The 15107-nt window shown below is 48.0% G+C and overlaps 1 protein-coding gene across 1 annotated transcript in view; it reads left to right on the plus strand.

Moving 5' to 3' along the window:
* Slit3 (slit guidance ligand 3) overlaps positions 1–15107 on the plus strand; it is a 588206-nt gene that overhangs the window by 528635 nt on the left and 44464 nt on the right. The window contains exons 21-25 of the mRNA XM_032913200.1: positions 837–905; positions 2023–2094; positions 2676–2747; positions 12606–12677; positions 14387–14550. Coding sequence (XP_032769091.1) covers positions 837–905; positions 2023–2094; positions 2676–2747; positions 12606–12677; positions 14387–14550 — 449 coding nt within the window. The remainder of the gene's footprint in view (positions 1–836; positions 906–2022; positions 2095–2675; positions 2748–12605; positions 12678–14386; positions 14551–15107) is intronic.

Genomic DNA, 15107 nt, shown 5'->3' on the forward strand with positions numbered 1-15107 from the left:
GGTTGATTTTTAAAAAAAAAAAAATATTTCTTCTAGATATAAAGTCATAAATGAGTCCCAACACAGCAATGGTGAATGACTTCAGTGCCCCAAACTCTTTAAGGTGGCATTTCCCTTCTCTGTGGGCTGCCAGTACCGAGCATCCAGCACCAAGAGAAGGTTTCCCACAGCATTCCCTGAAAATGCTTCTGCCGTGTGTCTGTGTGTGTGTGTGTCCATGTTTCCGCGTGTCCGTGTGTGTGTGTGTATGTGTCCATGTTTCCGCGTGTCTGTGTCCATCTCCCTAGCTGTTAAGTGCTCCTTTTCTTAATTCCCTGGAGGCTGTCATAGACTATCCCTGGGTATCACCTGACATCTTGTGTCTCCTTCAGTTCCTTACGAAATCAAGTTTGTAAGACAAATCATGCCTCAGTTTCCCAACCATCCTCCAGGGTCTGGGTAAAAGCTGTGTGGAATTGTCAGGGAGACCTGCGTTCCAATTCTAGTCCAACCACTTGCATTCTGTGTCACCTGAGCAAACGGTCCCTCAACCGTGTTGCTGCTACTCAGATATCGTGATCTGTCAGCATCGAGTGAGTGCTTCATTTATTAATATTAAACAGCTTTGCCCTGGATGCATACCTGCTTCGTATCAGCAGCATCAAGAGGCCCTACGAGGATACAGGGGTGGGCAATTTTAACAAGAACCTTGCCATCATAAAACGCTATTGATCTGGTGGGGGAAAAATATCACCAATTGCATGACCATACAAGAGACAGTGATGACAAATGTGGGGGGGCAGCTGGGACCAGTGTAGTGTCCTTCCCAGTGCTTTAACTCTGCACCTCTCTTTCAGGTACCTGGAAGGAAATCATTTAACAGCGGTGCCCAAAGAATTGTCCACCTTCCGACAGCTGACACTAGTGTAAGGAGCCTGCCACCAGCCAGGCATTTGTTTCTCCTTCCTGGGGTGGTTTAGGGCAGAACTGTAGAGACTAAGAGAGAACAGTGCTTCAGCAGATGTAACAGTTCTCAACCTGCACGCCTGCAGGGTGCAGGGAGAGGCAGCTAGCTGGAGAGAAGCATGGAGCCAGTCCACGGGAGACAAGAAGGGTTCTTTCACAATTAAAGCCAGAGGCCCACTAAGGAAAAGCCAGAAAGCCACCATTTGGTCCCCATTCTTACTCTCCGAAACCAGCATCTCTGCGAACATTTCTCAAACTCAGGTCTATGGACATCTGAGGTCGGATATCTATTGGTTAGGCCACTTGTCGTAATTATTATGAGACACCCAGCAGTGACCTTGGCCTCTACGAGATGCCAGTAGCACTTCACCCAATAGCAACCGCCAAAAAGGTCTGTAGACATTATCAGATGTCATGGCAGAACAAGAGTGCCCCGTTGAGAACCACTGCCCTGCTGTGGAGAATTGCCCAGGGAGAATCCATCCATACTATTGCCATACACAGGTACAACATTTAAGCCAAAATATAGAGGCTGGGCACACCGGCTCCAGCCTGGTCTACAGACTTAAGTTCCAGGATAGCAGGGCTACACAGAGAAACCCTGACTTGGGGAAAAAAATGACCAAGGGAAGAAACATACTAAATAAGGAGAAGCTGTTTTCTCATGTGTGTGCTTTGTTAGCATAGAATGTATGACTAGGCATGCAATTGAAGGATTTAATCACGGAATGAGTAAATAAATGGATGATTGGGTGGGCAACGACAGTGCGAATAGAAAAATGAAGATTTGGATCAACGTGTGCGTAGGTAAATGGATGGATGGGAGGGGGATAAGCGGACAGATGAGAAAGTGAGTAGATAGATGTGAGAATGGGTAGGTATACAGATGGGTATGTGGAGGTGAGCAGGTGTATGTGGGTGGATGGATAGATAAGTGAGTGCGTGGATAGATGGACGAATGAGTGTGTGTGTGGATGAATGGGTTGGTTGATAGGTGCCACACTCGTGTGATGGTCAGTTGTGGGCTCCCACTGGTGCTGCTAACAGTATCGAATGGCCTTTCTGTTTCACCTCTAGTGACCTGAGCAACAACAGCATCAGCATGCTGACCAATCACACCTTCAGCAACATGTCCCACCTCTCCACACTGTGAGTATGAAGGCATGTCCCCCGTTAACCTTCGCGGGCATGGCCATCTAGTCTGGAGCCCCAGTCCTAGGTACCTTATCCCAGTGGCCCTCATGGCTTTGGCTGTCCCACTGGAAGGCAGGCCTTAGTCATCGGGAGATGCCAAATGGAGAGATAGGGGCCTGGCAGACGGAGGGACGGGAAGCTAATTACCTCTGAAGAGGGCTGTCTGTGGAATGCCTTCTGGGATACATGCGTGTTCTTTCCCAGTGGAGGGTTTCCTACACAATTATATTTTGCTCAGACCCATTTATTTCCCATTAGCTCTGCACGTTGTAAGCACACCATTTGACAGTGGAGGGAGGTGGCAAGGAAAGCTGATTAGAGAGCCAGTCTGCTGTGGAACGCAGGGGGTGGGGGTGGGGTTGGGGTGGGGTGAGCTAAGGAGCTTTATGGAGTAGCAGGAGGTTTCTCTTCTCTCTATTACGTTACCTTTGTCAATATATTAAATCAGAGACATTGGAGGAAACATTTGCTTTGATGGGTCCATTGTGTAAAGAGTGCACAGTAAGAACAGGGGCCTCCTGTTTTCCTTTCCACAGGATCCTGAGCTACAACCGGCTGAGATGCATCCCGGTCCATGCCTTCAACGGGCTAAGGTCGCTCCGAGTGCTGTGAGTCACTGGGCCTGGGGTCAGCTTATACAGTAGTGGGTAACAGCTTGAGGTGCACAGAGCTCTCCCCTTCATGCTGCCCTTTGGGTATGGCCCATTCGTTGCCACCCAGCCACCCTTATTTACTCAGTGGGGTAAAGGGAATGTGCTCTGAGTCAGCCATTCCGGAGGTCCAGCACCCTGCCACTCAGGAGCCTTTAGCCAAGCCCTCACCCCTCAAGTCTGCGCCTTGTTGGATATTAGATAGGTTGCCCTCCTCCCCACCCCATGACTAGGGACCAAGGCTACACTAACAGGCCCTCCCCATTCCTTGTGAGCACAGAGTAGGGCTCTGTGATGAGCGGGCTGCTCACAGGTGCTCGCTGTGGCTTCAGAAGGGTGAACACCTCTGCAAGGACCTGAGGTCCCAAGCTGGAAGCCCAGGAGCCGTGCAAGCTCGAAAGGTTGGCTTCCAACATTCTTGTTCAAAAACCAAAAGTATCAGAGCCGGATATGATGACACAAGCGTAATTCCAGTCCTTAGGAGGCTGAGGCAGGAAGAACGTGAGTTCAAACCCAGCCTAGACTAGTTAGTGACTTTGAGTCTAGCCTGGACTACTTCACAAGGTCCTGACTCAAACAGAAAAAAAAAAATGGAAGCTTTAATAAGTTGCCAGCCTTTAAGTATCACCGACGAATCCTGGTTTACACATTCTCTTGGGACAGCAAGAGCCCTGGTCACACCTGAGTTCTTCTCACTTGTTTGCAGACTGCATGCTCTGTAGCCTCCAGACACATGCGCACACCCAGAGGAGCTGCACACTAAGGCAAGAGGGGCTGCAGGACCCTCCTGATTCCCAAGCACGGCTCTGCCCCACCCTCCCTGTGTGTCTTCTCAATCAAATGGTGGTGCTAATTGCCTTCCAGAATCATAGGAGGATTAAATGAGATGCTGTGTCCAAAGCTCACAGCACAGCTCTGGCTACTGCGGGAGGACACAATGCTTCTCCAACCCTAGTTCTAACTTGCACACCTTTTTGCCTTGCACTCTTTTATTGATAAAGAAAGATAGTTTATTCCTCTGACCATTACCTTTGAGGGATCTCCTCCTGATAGAGATGTCACCCTACTCTTAAAGCCTGTCACTATTATAAGAGCAACCCCATATTTGAGAGGGTGAGGCCTGGCCATTCCTTCTCCTGCAAGAGTACCGTGAGCTTGAGAGGATGATGCCCATTTTAGAGGTGGGGAAACTGAGACCTGGGTGAAGAAGTAACTAGCCAAGTCTACTAGTCATGAGGTGGCTGAGTCCAGCCTCTTGCCTCAGTGCTATCAACAAACAGCACCCAGGAACCTGGTCCAACTCCAGAGGCTCTGGAATGATGTGATTTATTAAGACCTGCAAAACACCCATGTCAGCGACAGCTCCCGCCACATGTCATCCGCGCTGTTATTAAAAATCAATTCTCCGGGGGGCAAAGAAGTGCCTGAGCTGACAGTGTGCAATCTGTTACTGTCACTTACCTGTTATCCACTTTCTCCGGGGACTTTGGGAATGGAAACATCAGCGAAACCATTTCCTTGTTTCCAAATGAATGCAGTGGTGAATAGGTCTCAGCCAGCCAGCCCAAAGCCAGACCAGCTCCCCCTTACGCTGCCTGCTGGCCCCTGCCATCCGTTTCAATCTGATGCTTCTAGGGATAAGTTAGATGGCAGGAAACAGAACTGCCAGGTTTAATTGAATCTCTGTGCATGGGTTCAAGACTGGGAGTCACTCTGATGGGAATAATTCAAAGAATCTGAAAGAAAGAAATAGGTTTTCCCTGTCCATCTGTCTGTTTCCCAGGGGTGTTTACAGCCTGCCAGGGGCTCCCTCCCTGTGTGTCCTACCGCCATCACAGGATCATAGGAACACACACCTACATTCAGTGAGAGGGAGCTTGCTTCTTGAGTTAATAGTCAGAAGGCTTTTTAGTATGATCATTCTAGAATCAGTGGGTCTTGGGGATAAAACCAATCTTAGAGCCTTTCTTTCACTCCAACCAAACACCTCAGTGGGGAGCCACCATTTTCTGCATAAGGACCAATTCAGGAAAAATAACAACATTTATGGGCTACATTTTTATGATATTTGTATCCTTTCTCTTCGTAATTGCACATGTAGGAATTTACGCTACAGAAAAACCCAAGATGAGGGAAAGGTTCTATAAATCTGGCTCTTTGTTGCATTGTTATTTTTAACCTAAATTTTAAATATTACCTACCGGGACACCAATGGGGAGACGGGTAAAGAGATTATGACCCAGCGAGTCAATGAAGTGCAGTTATTAAAAGAGATAAAGTTGAAAACTAGACGCAGTGTGGGAAAGGGCTGACTATTTAGGGATTGTGTGGGAAAGGAAACTTAATTATATCTTGTAAACATTGATACCGATGAACAGAGACTGAAGAGAACAAGGTTTCCGATACCATCAGCTGGGTAACAAGTAGGCAAAGGTAGGCAGGGATGGAGACTGCTACATAGTAACAATCTGGGAGTGGGGCAAAAGGTAGGGCTTCTGTTTGTTCTTTAAGCGTTGTATTGATTCGTGTGTATAACTCTGGGTGCATATATGCTGCAGCATGCACGTGGAGGTCAGAGGACACCTTGGGTACTGGTTCTCCACATGAGGTAGATTCTCCTCTTGTTGATGGCTTGCTCACAGGCCCTTGAGCTTCCGGGGATTCTCTTGTCTCTGCATCCCATCTTGCTATAAGAGAGGAGGGATGACAGATGTGTGCTACTGCTGGCTCTAAGTGGGTTCTGGATATCTGGACTCAGGTACCTACCCACTTTTATACGCAAGTGCCTTGCCCAGTGAGCCATCTCCCTGGCCCTAGGTAAGTTTGTTTTCAATCAGGAATTGCATTAGCTGTAATGACAGTTAAGTGTTGGTATATTCTCCTCGAGTTTCTGAAGGATTTTATTATTATGGTGAAATCTTCAAAAACAATGGGAGTCCCATAAATGATGCTGTTTGGCACAAAAGAGGAGGACAAGCATGAAAGTTTAGCCATAGATAAAACCCAGCAAGGCTGTGGAAAGACAAAGAGACCTGGAGGTGATGTGTGCGTGCGTGTGTGCGTGCATGCGTGCGTGCGTGCGTACATGCATGTGTGCGTGTATTGGTGAGTGCAGTTGAATACATGTCAGAAACCAAGACAGGGTGGTCAGGAGCCCAAGTACAAAAATGCTTTTCCACTTCACTTACGATGTAAAAGAGCTAGCAAGAACATTCTTGTGGGCATTTTGTCCTTCTTTGGGGATCTGTGCACTCTTAGAGATCTTTGCCCCACACAGAGTCACATGCCTTGTGTCTGTGTGGTCTTAAATGTCACTCCCTAACCCCACGCAGGGACACCTGGAATCAGTTAGGACAGGGAGGGCTGCCTCAATGTGTACTGACGGAGAGACTGGGATATCGTTCGTCACCCTTCAGATCCTTAGCTTCTTATCCTTGAAGTAAAACTACACTGTCAATACCCATGAGGAGCTAAGGACAGCCTGAAGCCCTCTTATGATGTCCCCATGAAAGCTCCAGATGCTCTTGGTTTGGTGACCTTACCAAGAGGGGCTTCACTGCCTCACCAGAGAGCCAGCCCACCTCTGACAGCCTTGGCCATTAGCAAATGCTGGTGGTGGACTGAAAGGTGGTCCCAGGGCCCTCCAGTCCATGGCATGGGCTCACTTCTTGAAAACTAAGCCAAATGTGAAGACAGAAATTCAGCAGGAACTTTCCAACAAAGAGAAGGCCTTAGAGATGTTCCTCTCTAAACCGGTCCCCTCAGAGATGGAGAGAGAGACATGTAGTTGCCTGTTCACTTTCTAACGCCTTCAGTGAACAAGCCACAGTGACCCCCTGGGAGCTGGGTGCAGGCAGTAAGTGAGACACAATTGCTGACCTCTGAAGAGGGGAGGCTGACAAGCTGACAACCATTTGCAACCCGGGTGACACCTGCCTTTCTCGTGGCTCTGAGAAAGGACAGCCCTGTCTGGAATGTCACTGCTGGTGTTTGTTTGTTAAGCCTTCACTATGCACTGCCCAAGGAATGGGGACTTTTGTATTATGATCATAGTTTTCCCCCTATGAAGAACATGCCTCTATTTATCCCCATTGCACTTACGAGTAAACTGAGGCCATAAGTGGCTTTGCCTAAGATAATACAGTGGGGATTTGAACCCAGTACTTTCTGCTCGCAAGTCAGTCCTTCACTTACGTTTCCGAGGCTGAAAAGAAGAAGCCAGTGAGTCTCACCTAAGGAGAGAAGAGACTAAAGAACATTCCAGAGGGTGACAGTGACCTTAAAATCAAGGAAAAGCATGGAGGCTGGAGAGTTGACTCTGGGTGAGAGCGTTTGCTGCTCGTCCACAGGACTGGAGCTCTGTTCTCAGCACGCACATCAAGCAGCACACCACGGCCAATAACTGCAGCTCCAGGGCCTCCAGCCCCCTTCTGGACTGAATACTTTATTTGAAAGGACAAAGGTGTTTGGAGGTTCACAGGAACTAACAAGTGTGGCTGCAGGGCAGATTTCATGTTAGAAGCAAGAATATGGCCGAGTCACCACGAGGATGCACAGAACCAAAGCCAGAACTCGTGTCTCAGGGTTCCTGACCTGCGGCCTTCCTACCTCCCTCCCAGCCTCTGTTTTACCTGTCTTTATTCTCAGGCCTCTCCTTCTCTACTTGAAGAATGGGGCATTGTTGGTTATCACCGGAAGTGTTTTCACCCTTACCCAGAGAAGCTTCAACCAGAATTAAAAGGTTGTGATTTGGGGGGATTGTGAGGAGGTAGGGAGAGCAGGCTGGAGTGGAAAGATCTGGGAGGAGTCGGAAGAAAGAGGGGGGACTGATAGAAACATATGGTGCACTCTGTCTTGCCTCCGGCTCAGAAATGGAGGTGTGTGGCTCACTACTGCCTTAAGCTCGGTGGAAAAATATAATTACAGGCTTCTACTTTGTATGAGCAATGCCTTGAGAGGACTGCCCTCAAAAATAAATCCAAGAACGAAGCAGGGTGGTTGTGGCCGTGCACTGGGTCCTACAGCATCTGGATCTTTATAAGCATTGAACCCTCTCTGCCCTCACATCTGGCTTATCAGATAATAAGCAGTGCTATATATAATGGGGCCCTTCCTGACCAGTGGAGAGGAGGTCAGCTCAACGCACCTTAGACACTTAAAAAGTATACATCCTTCAAACAAATGAGCTCAGGGTAGGCAGAGGCTCCGGGACTAAGAGCAGACGACACACCGGAGACAGAGACCCTTGCCCCTCAGCCCTCTCTCGAAGATGGGTTTCCCTCACAGGCGTGGTTCTCTTACCATTCCTCGTTCTGACCTGCAGAGCATCGTGCAAGGTAGGGAGGTTTCGTTCTAGTGGCTTTGCAGCCAGCAAAATGAAGCCTCCCCTCTGAGTTCCAGAGGGGGCCCTAGGGGTGTCTGTCTCTCACTAGCCCTCTGTCCCTCTGAAGGTGGGAGTGTCCCTGTGCTGGAGTGAATGAATAATGGAGAGAAGGTGTTGAGAGACTTGGATGTGTGCATGGATACAGGATGCATGAGGCCGGATGGCTGAAGCCTATACCTCTTCAGTGGAGAGGGGCAGCTGAGTAGGCAGTAGGGTACTATGACAATCTCAGGGGGGTAACAAATGCTGTTGGAGACACAGTGAGCCCAGACGTCAGACAGTGGTCGATCTGAGCCAAAGTTGCTGTTAGACGTTGGGTGTAAGGTTGGGTTTCAGTCTCCTCTGTGGGAGGAGTGTGATCTTCCTGCATGGCAAAACGTTCCTGAGAAGCTTGGTGATGACTGTGGATCTCTCCAATGGATTTGGGCCTCCCGTTCTCATGGGAACTCCAGGGACAGACCCTTCTGTGCTTCAGGAGAGAAAGGGGAGCAAGAGACATTGGACCAGGGATGGGAGCAAGTCATGCCAGCATGACAAAGCACAATACGTGGAAGACATACTTCAGTCTATGAGGCAGAGAGATACCTGAGTTTTAGGCTAGCCTGGTCTACAAAGCAAGTCCCAGGGTCCAGGGGGGAGGGAGGGAGACAGAGAGAGAGGGGGAGGAGAGAGAGAGAGAGAGAGAGAGAGAGAGAGAGAGAGAGAGAGAGAGAGAGAGAGAGAGAGAGGTGTCACGAAAGTCACACAGTTAGCCTCACATTAGTGTTGGGGGCCATGATTGTCCAGACCCAGCAAGAATTCAGATAATTCCTGCCATCTCTTTGCAAACTATGAGCACCTGGACCATGGTTAGTAACAAGGGGCAGGTAATTTCCACGCTGCTCTAATGATTCCATCATCTGCATCTGACAGTTCCTAGTTGTCCCTTTAGCATACCCTAGAGCAGTGGTTTTCATATTGCTAACGCTGAGACCCTTTAATACAGTTCCTCATGTTATGGTGACCCCAACCATAAAATAATTTCATTGCTACTTCGTAACTGTAACTTTGCATAATTGTTATGAATCATAATGTAAATAACTGATATGCAAGATATCTGATCTGCCACCCCTGTTAAAGGGTCGTTTGATACCCCAAGGGGTCTTGACCCACAGATTGAGAACCACTGCCCTAGAATGAGGGAGGAGAGGCCCCTGGCCCTTTACTAAGGGCACTGGAAAAGCAGAGAGCCTCAAGCCAAGTTCACTTCCAGGGAGGGAGGTGTACAGGAAAAGAGAGGCACCCGAGAAGGCACGTGCACCCACTTCTCTGTCATCATCGAGGGTGGTGATTTACATGCGTGAGTCCTTCCTTGGGACCCAATCCAGGACCAAGAGCCTGCAGCATAAGCGGACTGCGTCTCAGTTGTCCTTGTCAATCATAGCTCATTGGTCTGCAGTTCTGGAAACCTCAGCATCTCAGCTCATAACAACTGGGAGCAGGACTCAAAGATATCACAGTCAAAGCTCTGTTGGGTTCCTCCGTGTTTCTCTATTAGAGCTTCATGACCCTGGGGTAGGCAGCCTCGTTCAGAACTGATCTACTACCATGGATATGCCAAACAGCAGGCAACAGTGAAGGCATCCACGTCAATAGCAGGCTGAGGCAGGGAGAATGATTCCGCTAAGCACACTGGGAAGAGATGTGGTGAGCACCGCCTGGAGGACCACTCTTCCCAGCTGTCCCAGTCCCCCCCACCCCCCGCAAGTAAAGGACAGCTTGCACCTGGCAAATCACACCAAGAATGGGCTGGCATGGGGTTGACAATAGAGGACTGTCTAAGGAGGAAGGAGAATTCTAGATCATTGGCTCTCAACCTTCCTAACACTGCGACCCTTTAATACAGCTCCCCGGGTTATGGTGACCCCCCCTCCCCCAACCATTACAATTATTTTCTTTGCTACTTCATAACTGTAATTTTTGCTACTGTTCTGAGTCATAATGTAAACATTTTTAGGAATTGCCTAGGGGGTCACGACCCACAGATTGAGAACCTCTGGTCTAGAGCGCAGTTCTGCATGTACAAGGCCCTGGGTATTCTACAGGAGAAGGGAGATTGGGCCCTTACGGAAAGCAATAGAAGAAACCCCTAGCCCTTTCCTCGTGAACTGTAACCTTTGGAACTCAGGTCCCACCCCGGATCCAGATGTAGATCAGACTCAGAAAAGTGAAGTTTTTACTCCCTTATTAACATATACTATCCACACATAGTAATGGGTTCCGTTGTGACATTTCCAAGCATGTCCATAACATGTCCCCATTTTCTTGTCTGCTTACCACTCTCACTGGTCACCCCCCTCTTCCCCCACCAACCTCTAATTCCATGGCACTTCAATTGTTCGTGTGATACAATGACTCGTTACTGACAGGAACAAAGTAGTTCCTTGGAGTTATTGAAAGGAGCATAGATGTGAGGGGTTTTTTAAATGCTTCTAGGTTTTTATTTTTTTATTTTATGTGTATTGGTGTCTTGCCTGCCTATATGTCTGTGTGCCACACGTGTGAGTTATGGACAGTAGTGAGCTGGGAATCAAACATAGTTTTTCTGGAAGAGCGATCAGTGCTCCTAACTACTGAGCCATCTCTACAGCCCCTAAAGCTGAGGAGTTTTTGTTTTTGTTTTTGTTTTAAACAGGAGCATGAGTACCTTACCGGTGGCTCTGCCATTGTAGAAAATGTTTCTCCCTCTCCCAAAAACCAGATCATCATGGAGGGATAGAATCTCGAGAGCCCTTCCTAACTCTTAATGGAATATAAATCCTCAAGGAGGGATGGAGCCCCCATCCCCTCCCTGCCCATCTAGACAGAAAGTTGACGGGTCCAGTCAGTCTTGTGCAGATCTTATACAAGGAATCATAGGTGCTTTGAAGCCAAGAATGCATCAGCCAGATCCTGTCTGGAAGTTAACCACCTCCCCCACCTTCCTGTGGTTCTTAGGAATTTTCTACCCTCTCACAGATTTCCCCAAGCCATAGAAGGGGTTATATGGATGTCCTTTTGTGTCCAAGCACTCAGTGGCCACTTACACTCAGCACTCTCGTAGTTATGTCTTGACAGTTACCACTGGGCAGTACAAAAAGAAGTCTCTCTGGCCAGTTGCAGCAGCGACACTAAACTATAAGCATGGTTATCTAGAAGGCACTTGAATGGACCTGTCATGTCCACTTACAAACAACAAACAAACAAACAAAACACACCACAGTAGTGGGTTCCCCCATGACCTCTCCTGCGTGGGGTTTTGGCCAGGCTTATATTACCAGACTTGAATTCCAGTGAGGATCAAACCTCAGTTCTAAGTAGAGCCTAGTCAACTCTTCCCAAACCCCCAACTGACTTGCTGTTTCCCATGTGGGCACAGGATGCCTGGCCAGTCAGTTCTCTAAAGCATAAAGTCAACAGTTATCTCCCTGATAGCAGCCAAAATAGCACCGACTGACACCATGAGAGCTAACCACTGGGGAGGGAGCTTCCAGCTCAGTTCCATCGTGTCTTCTGTATGCTCTGAGCCCAGAGCACACGGTGTCTCGAACAATAAAGGCTTCTCGCCTAACTCTGATGGGCAGATACCTGTGTTGTTTAGGGTCTTTGGGGCCCCCAAACACTAGGACTTTCACTTAGTAACCTGTGGCTTCTAGGAGCCAACTAGTACCTCCCACATGTGCTACCTCCATTCAGTCTAATTTTTGAAAGTAAGTAAATATGAGGTGACCGTATGACTTTTTCATACATCTTTAGTTTGGGTTGATCTTCCCACCATCCTCTTCTCTCCCCTATCCCCGCCCCTCCCCCACTTTTCCTGCCATCCACCAGTTAGCACTTAGAAAAATCCTTGACTCTTTTCTGCATAGTCTAAAACATGTACGAGACAATCCGACTGCTGGTCATTCTCATTGGACAATTCAGAAAACTAAGGCTCAAGAGATAATAAGCCATTTTCCCCAAGGCCGTCCTCTGGTAATTGGCAGAGTCAGAGTCTGAAAGCAAATGACCTGGCACCACAGCAGATGGATTAGCCACTATCAGAATACAGAACAGAGAGCATTAGCCACAGCTGATCAAGCACAGAACATCGTCCCTGGACCTCTGATGGTTCCATTAGGTAAATGTGGCTCTTGGATTTTCAGGAGTGGAAACTGAGGCCCAGAAAAGCAGCTTAGCCCCCGAACCTCCCCCAGGGTCACGGAGTTGGGAGACCCATCCTCTTCCCTGCCAAGCCCCTCAACCCCTCCGCCCTGCTGCTGCTCTAGACAGAGCAATGCCCGTGCCCCCCTCAGGAATGGCAGCGACGGCGGCAACTGACATCACGAGCTGTGGGGCTTTGGGAACCACAGGTGGGCCAGGTGAGAATGGTGGGCTCGCTGGGGTCACTTTCTAACCTGTGCCTTCTTCCTCAGAACCCTCCATGGCAACGACATTTCCAGTGTTCCTGAAGGCTCCTTCAATGATCTGACGTCCCTCTCCCACCTGTAAGTGGCCCCCTTTCTTAAGGTGCATTGGCTCAAAACAGAGCGTGATAAAGGTGTCAGTCATCACTCTGTGTATATTCTGTCCTCGTGTTAGACATTTGGCCCTCCATAGGCACAGGGGACTGGCTCCAGGAGCCCCAGTTACCCACAAATGCCAAGTCACTTACGTACAGTGAGGAGGCGCATGCGTACAACACCACACATTCTCCTGTGGGCTCAAATAGTCTCTGGGCTACTTAAGACACCTAGGGCAATTGTAAACACTTTGTAAATAATGGTTATACTATATCGAGGGTAGAATAAGGGCCCCCCAAAAATGGGTTTAATGTATCCATTACATATGAAACTTTAAAAAAAATTACTTCTGGCCCACAGTTTGTTGGGTGTGCAAATAGGAAACCTGAAATTCAGGAAAATGAAAGGGGGCTCATTTTGAGATACCGTATTCAAACCGTACACAAGGTATTATTTCAGAAGACTTCAAAGGCTTCTATTCCGCCAAACAGTATAAATGTTCAAACCCCTACTATACCCTAAACACTTTTGATGAATTATCTTCTATATTTTTTACGGCGTTAAGGCACTTTATTCCTTCATATATAGGATGAAATTCAGACTTAGGAAGTTAAAGAATTTTGCCTGAGGCTGCACAGCCAGCAGGAAGCCTGCCCCTCCATGTTTTCCTTGACTCCAGTGGGCGTATTCACAACCACCCTGCATCCCTTCCTTATTCTACTCAAGGAAATTGAGACCCTAAGTGATGGGCGACTACCTAAAAGCTACCCATCAAGCCAATGAGACTACGGAGTAGCGCTCAGTCCCCTGACTCCCAGCCAGCCCTCTTTCCCTAGCTAGTACTCTCAGGTAGTGTTTCTGGGTACCTATCTCAGTTGGTAAGATGGTAAGACTGTAGTCCTCCTTTGTATAGAGTTTAGTTATGTTCATGTTGTGTGCATAGGCTACAGTATCGACATGTATGCATTCCATAAATCAAACGTAGAAATGGTAGCGAATAGGACTTTTTTTAATATTTATTTATTTATTATATATAAGTACACTGTAGCTGTCTTCAGACACACCAGAAGAGGGCATCAGATCCCTTTACAGATGGTTGTGGTTGCTGGGATTTGAACCCAGGACCTCTGGAAGAGCAGTCAGTGCTGTAGTCAGTGCTCTTAACCACTGAGGCCATCTCTCCAGCCCGAATAGGACGTTTTTAAAAAATGAATTGTACTGTTTTCTTCCCAATCACTTCAGAGAAATTTGGGGGTAAGCTCTGTCTCACCCCCAAATCTTCAGTCTCATCGACTGGAAGCTGCTTCCTGAATCTGGGTCTTTGGAAGCTTTGAAGAGCCAATCTAACAGACCCTTTGCTTGAGAGCCACACGAGAAGGTGGCCAGGGGTCTAGAATGTGTCCCCGGAGAGCCAGGCCTGGAGGAGAGTTAAGGACAGAACTTTCCAGAGCAGTGAGAAGAAAACCTCAGAAGGGAAGTCACTTAGGTGGGGAAGGAACATCTACTGAATTGGAAATAGACTCTGGGAACTTTGTTTTTTTTTTTTTTTTTTTCTCCCCTTAGTGGAGATGTCTTTTAGCCTGCACACCAGAGTCCCCTCATTTAGTTTTCAAACCTTGAGTTTTCAGAAAGCCACAGAGGGAGAGCCTGTGGGCTAGGCCAGGCAGGGCCTAACTTCCTCTTCTGCCTTCCAGGGCCCTGGGAACCAACCCTCTCCACTGTGACTGCAGTCTGCGTTGGTTATCAGAGTGGATAAAGGCTGGGTACAAGGAGCCTGGCATTGCCAGATGCAGTAGCCCCGAGTCCATGGCAGACAGACTCCTGCTCACCACCCCCACCCACAGGTTCCAGTGCAAAGGTAGGTGTTGTCTGCCTGCCCACCACATCTCTGCCCTCACAGGATCTGCTGAGCACATGTGGCTTGTAAAAACACAGCTTATCTCATGCATATAACACAGATATACTAATATATAAATATATATTATCTCTACTTATAACACATTGTAAATGATGTATACAAAGTTGTTACATTGTGGTGTTTAGGGACTAATGACCCAGTACATGATTAGTATGGGTACAGTTTTGTTTCAGGTATTTATGGTCTGTATTTGGCTGAGATGTGGGATCTGCTTGTGAGAGATCCATGAATATAGAGGCTGATTATTCTCTGGCTCCTTCTCCATACATTGTAGCTGAGAGCATCTCTAACCTTCCTTACCCAGTAATATTATCATTCCCATTGCACTGCCTCGAGATTCTTATGTATGTGATTTTTAATCATTTTTACACTTATTTGTTTCTCTCTCTCTCTCTCTCTCTCTCTGTGTGTGTGTGTGTGTGTGTGTGTGTGTGTGTGTGTGTGTTGGGTGTGTGTTGGGTGTGTGTTGTGTGTGTATGGTGGGTGTGGTGTGTGTT

Source organism: Rattus rattus, chromosome 9 (genome assembly GCF_011064425.1).
Source record: "Rattus rattus isolate New Zealand chromosome 9, Rrattus_CSIRO_v1, whole genome shotgun sequence".
NCBI classification, from domain to species: domain Eukaryota; kingdom Metazoa; phylum Chordata; class Mammalia; order Rodentia; family Muridae; genus Rattus; species Rattus rattus.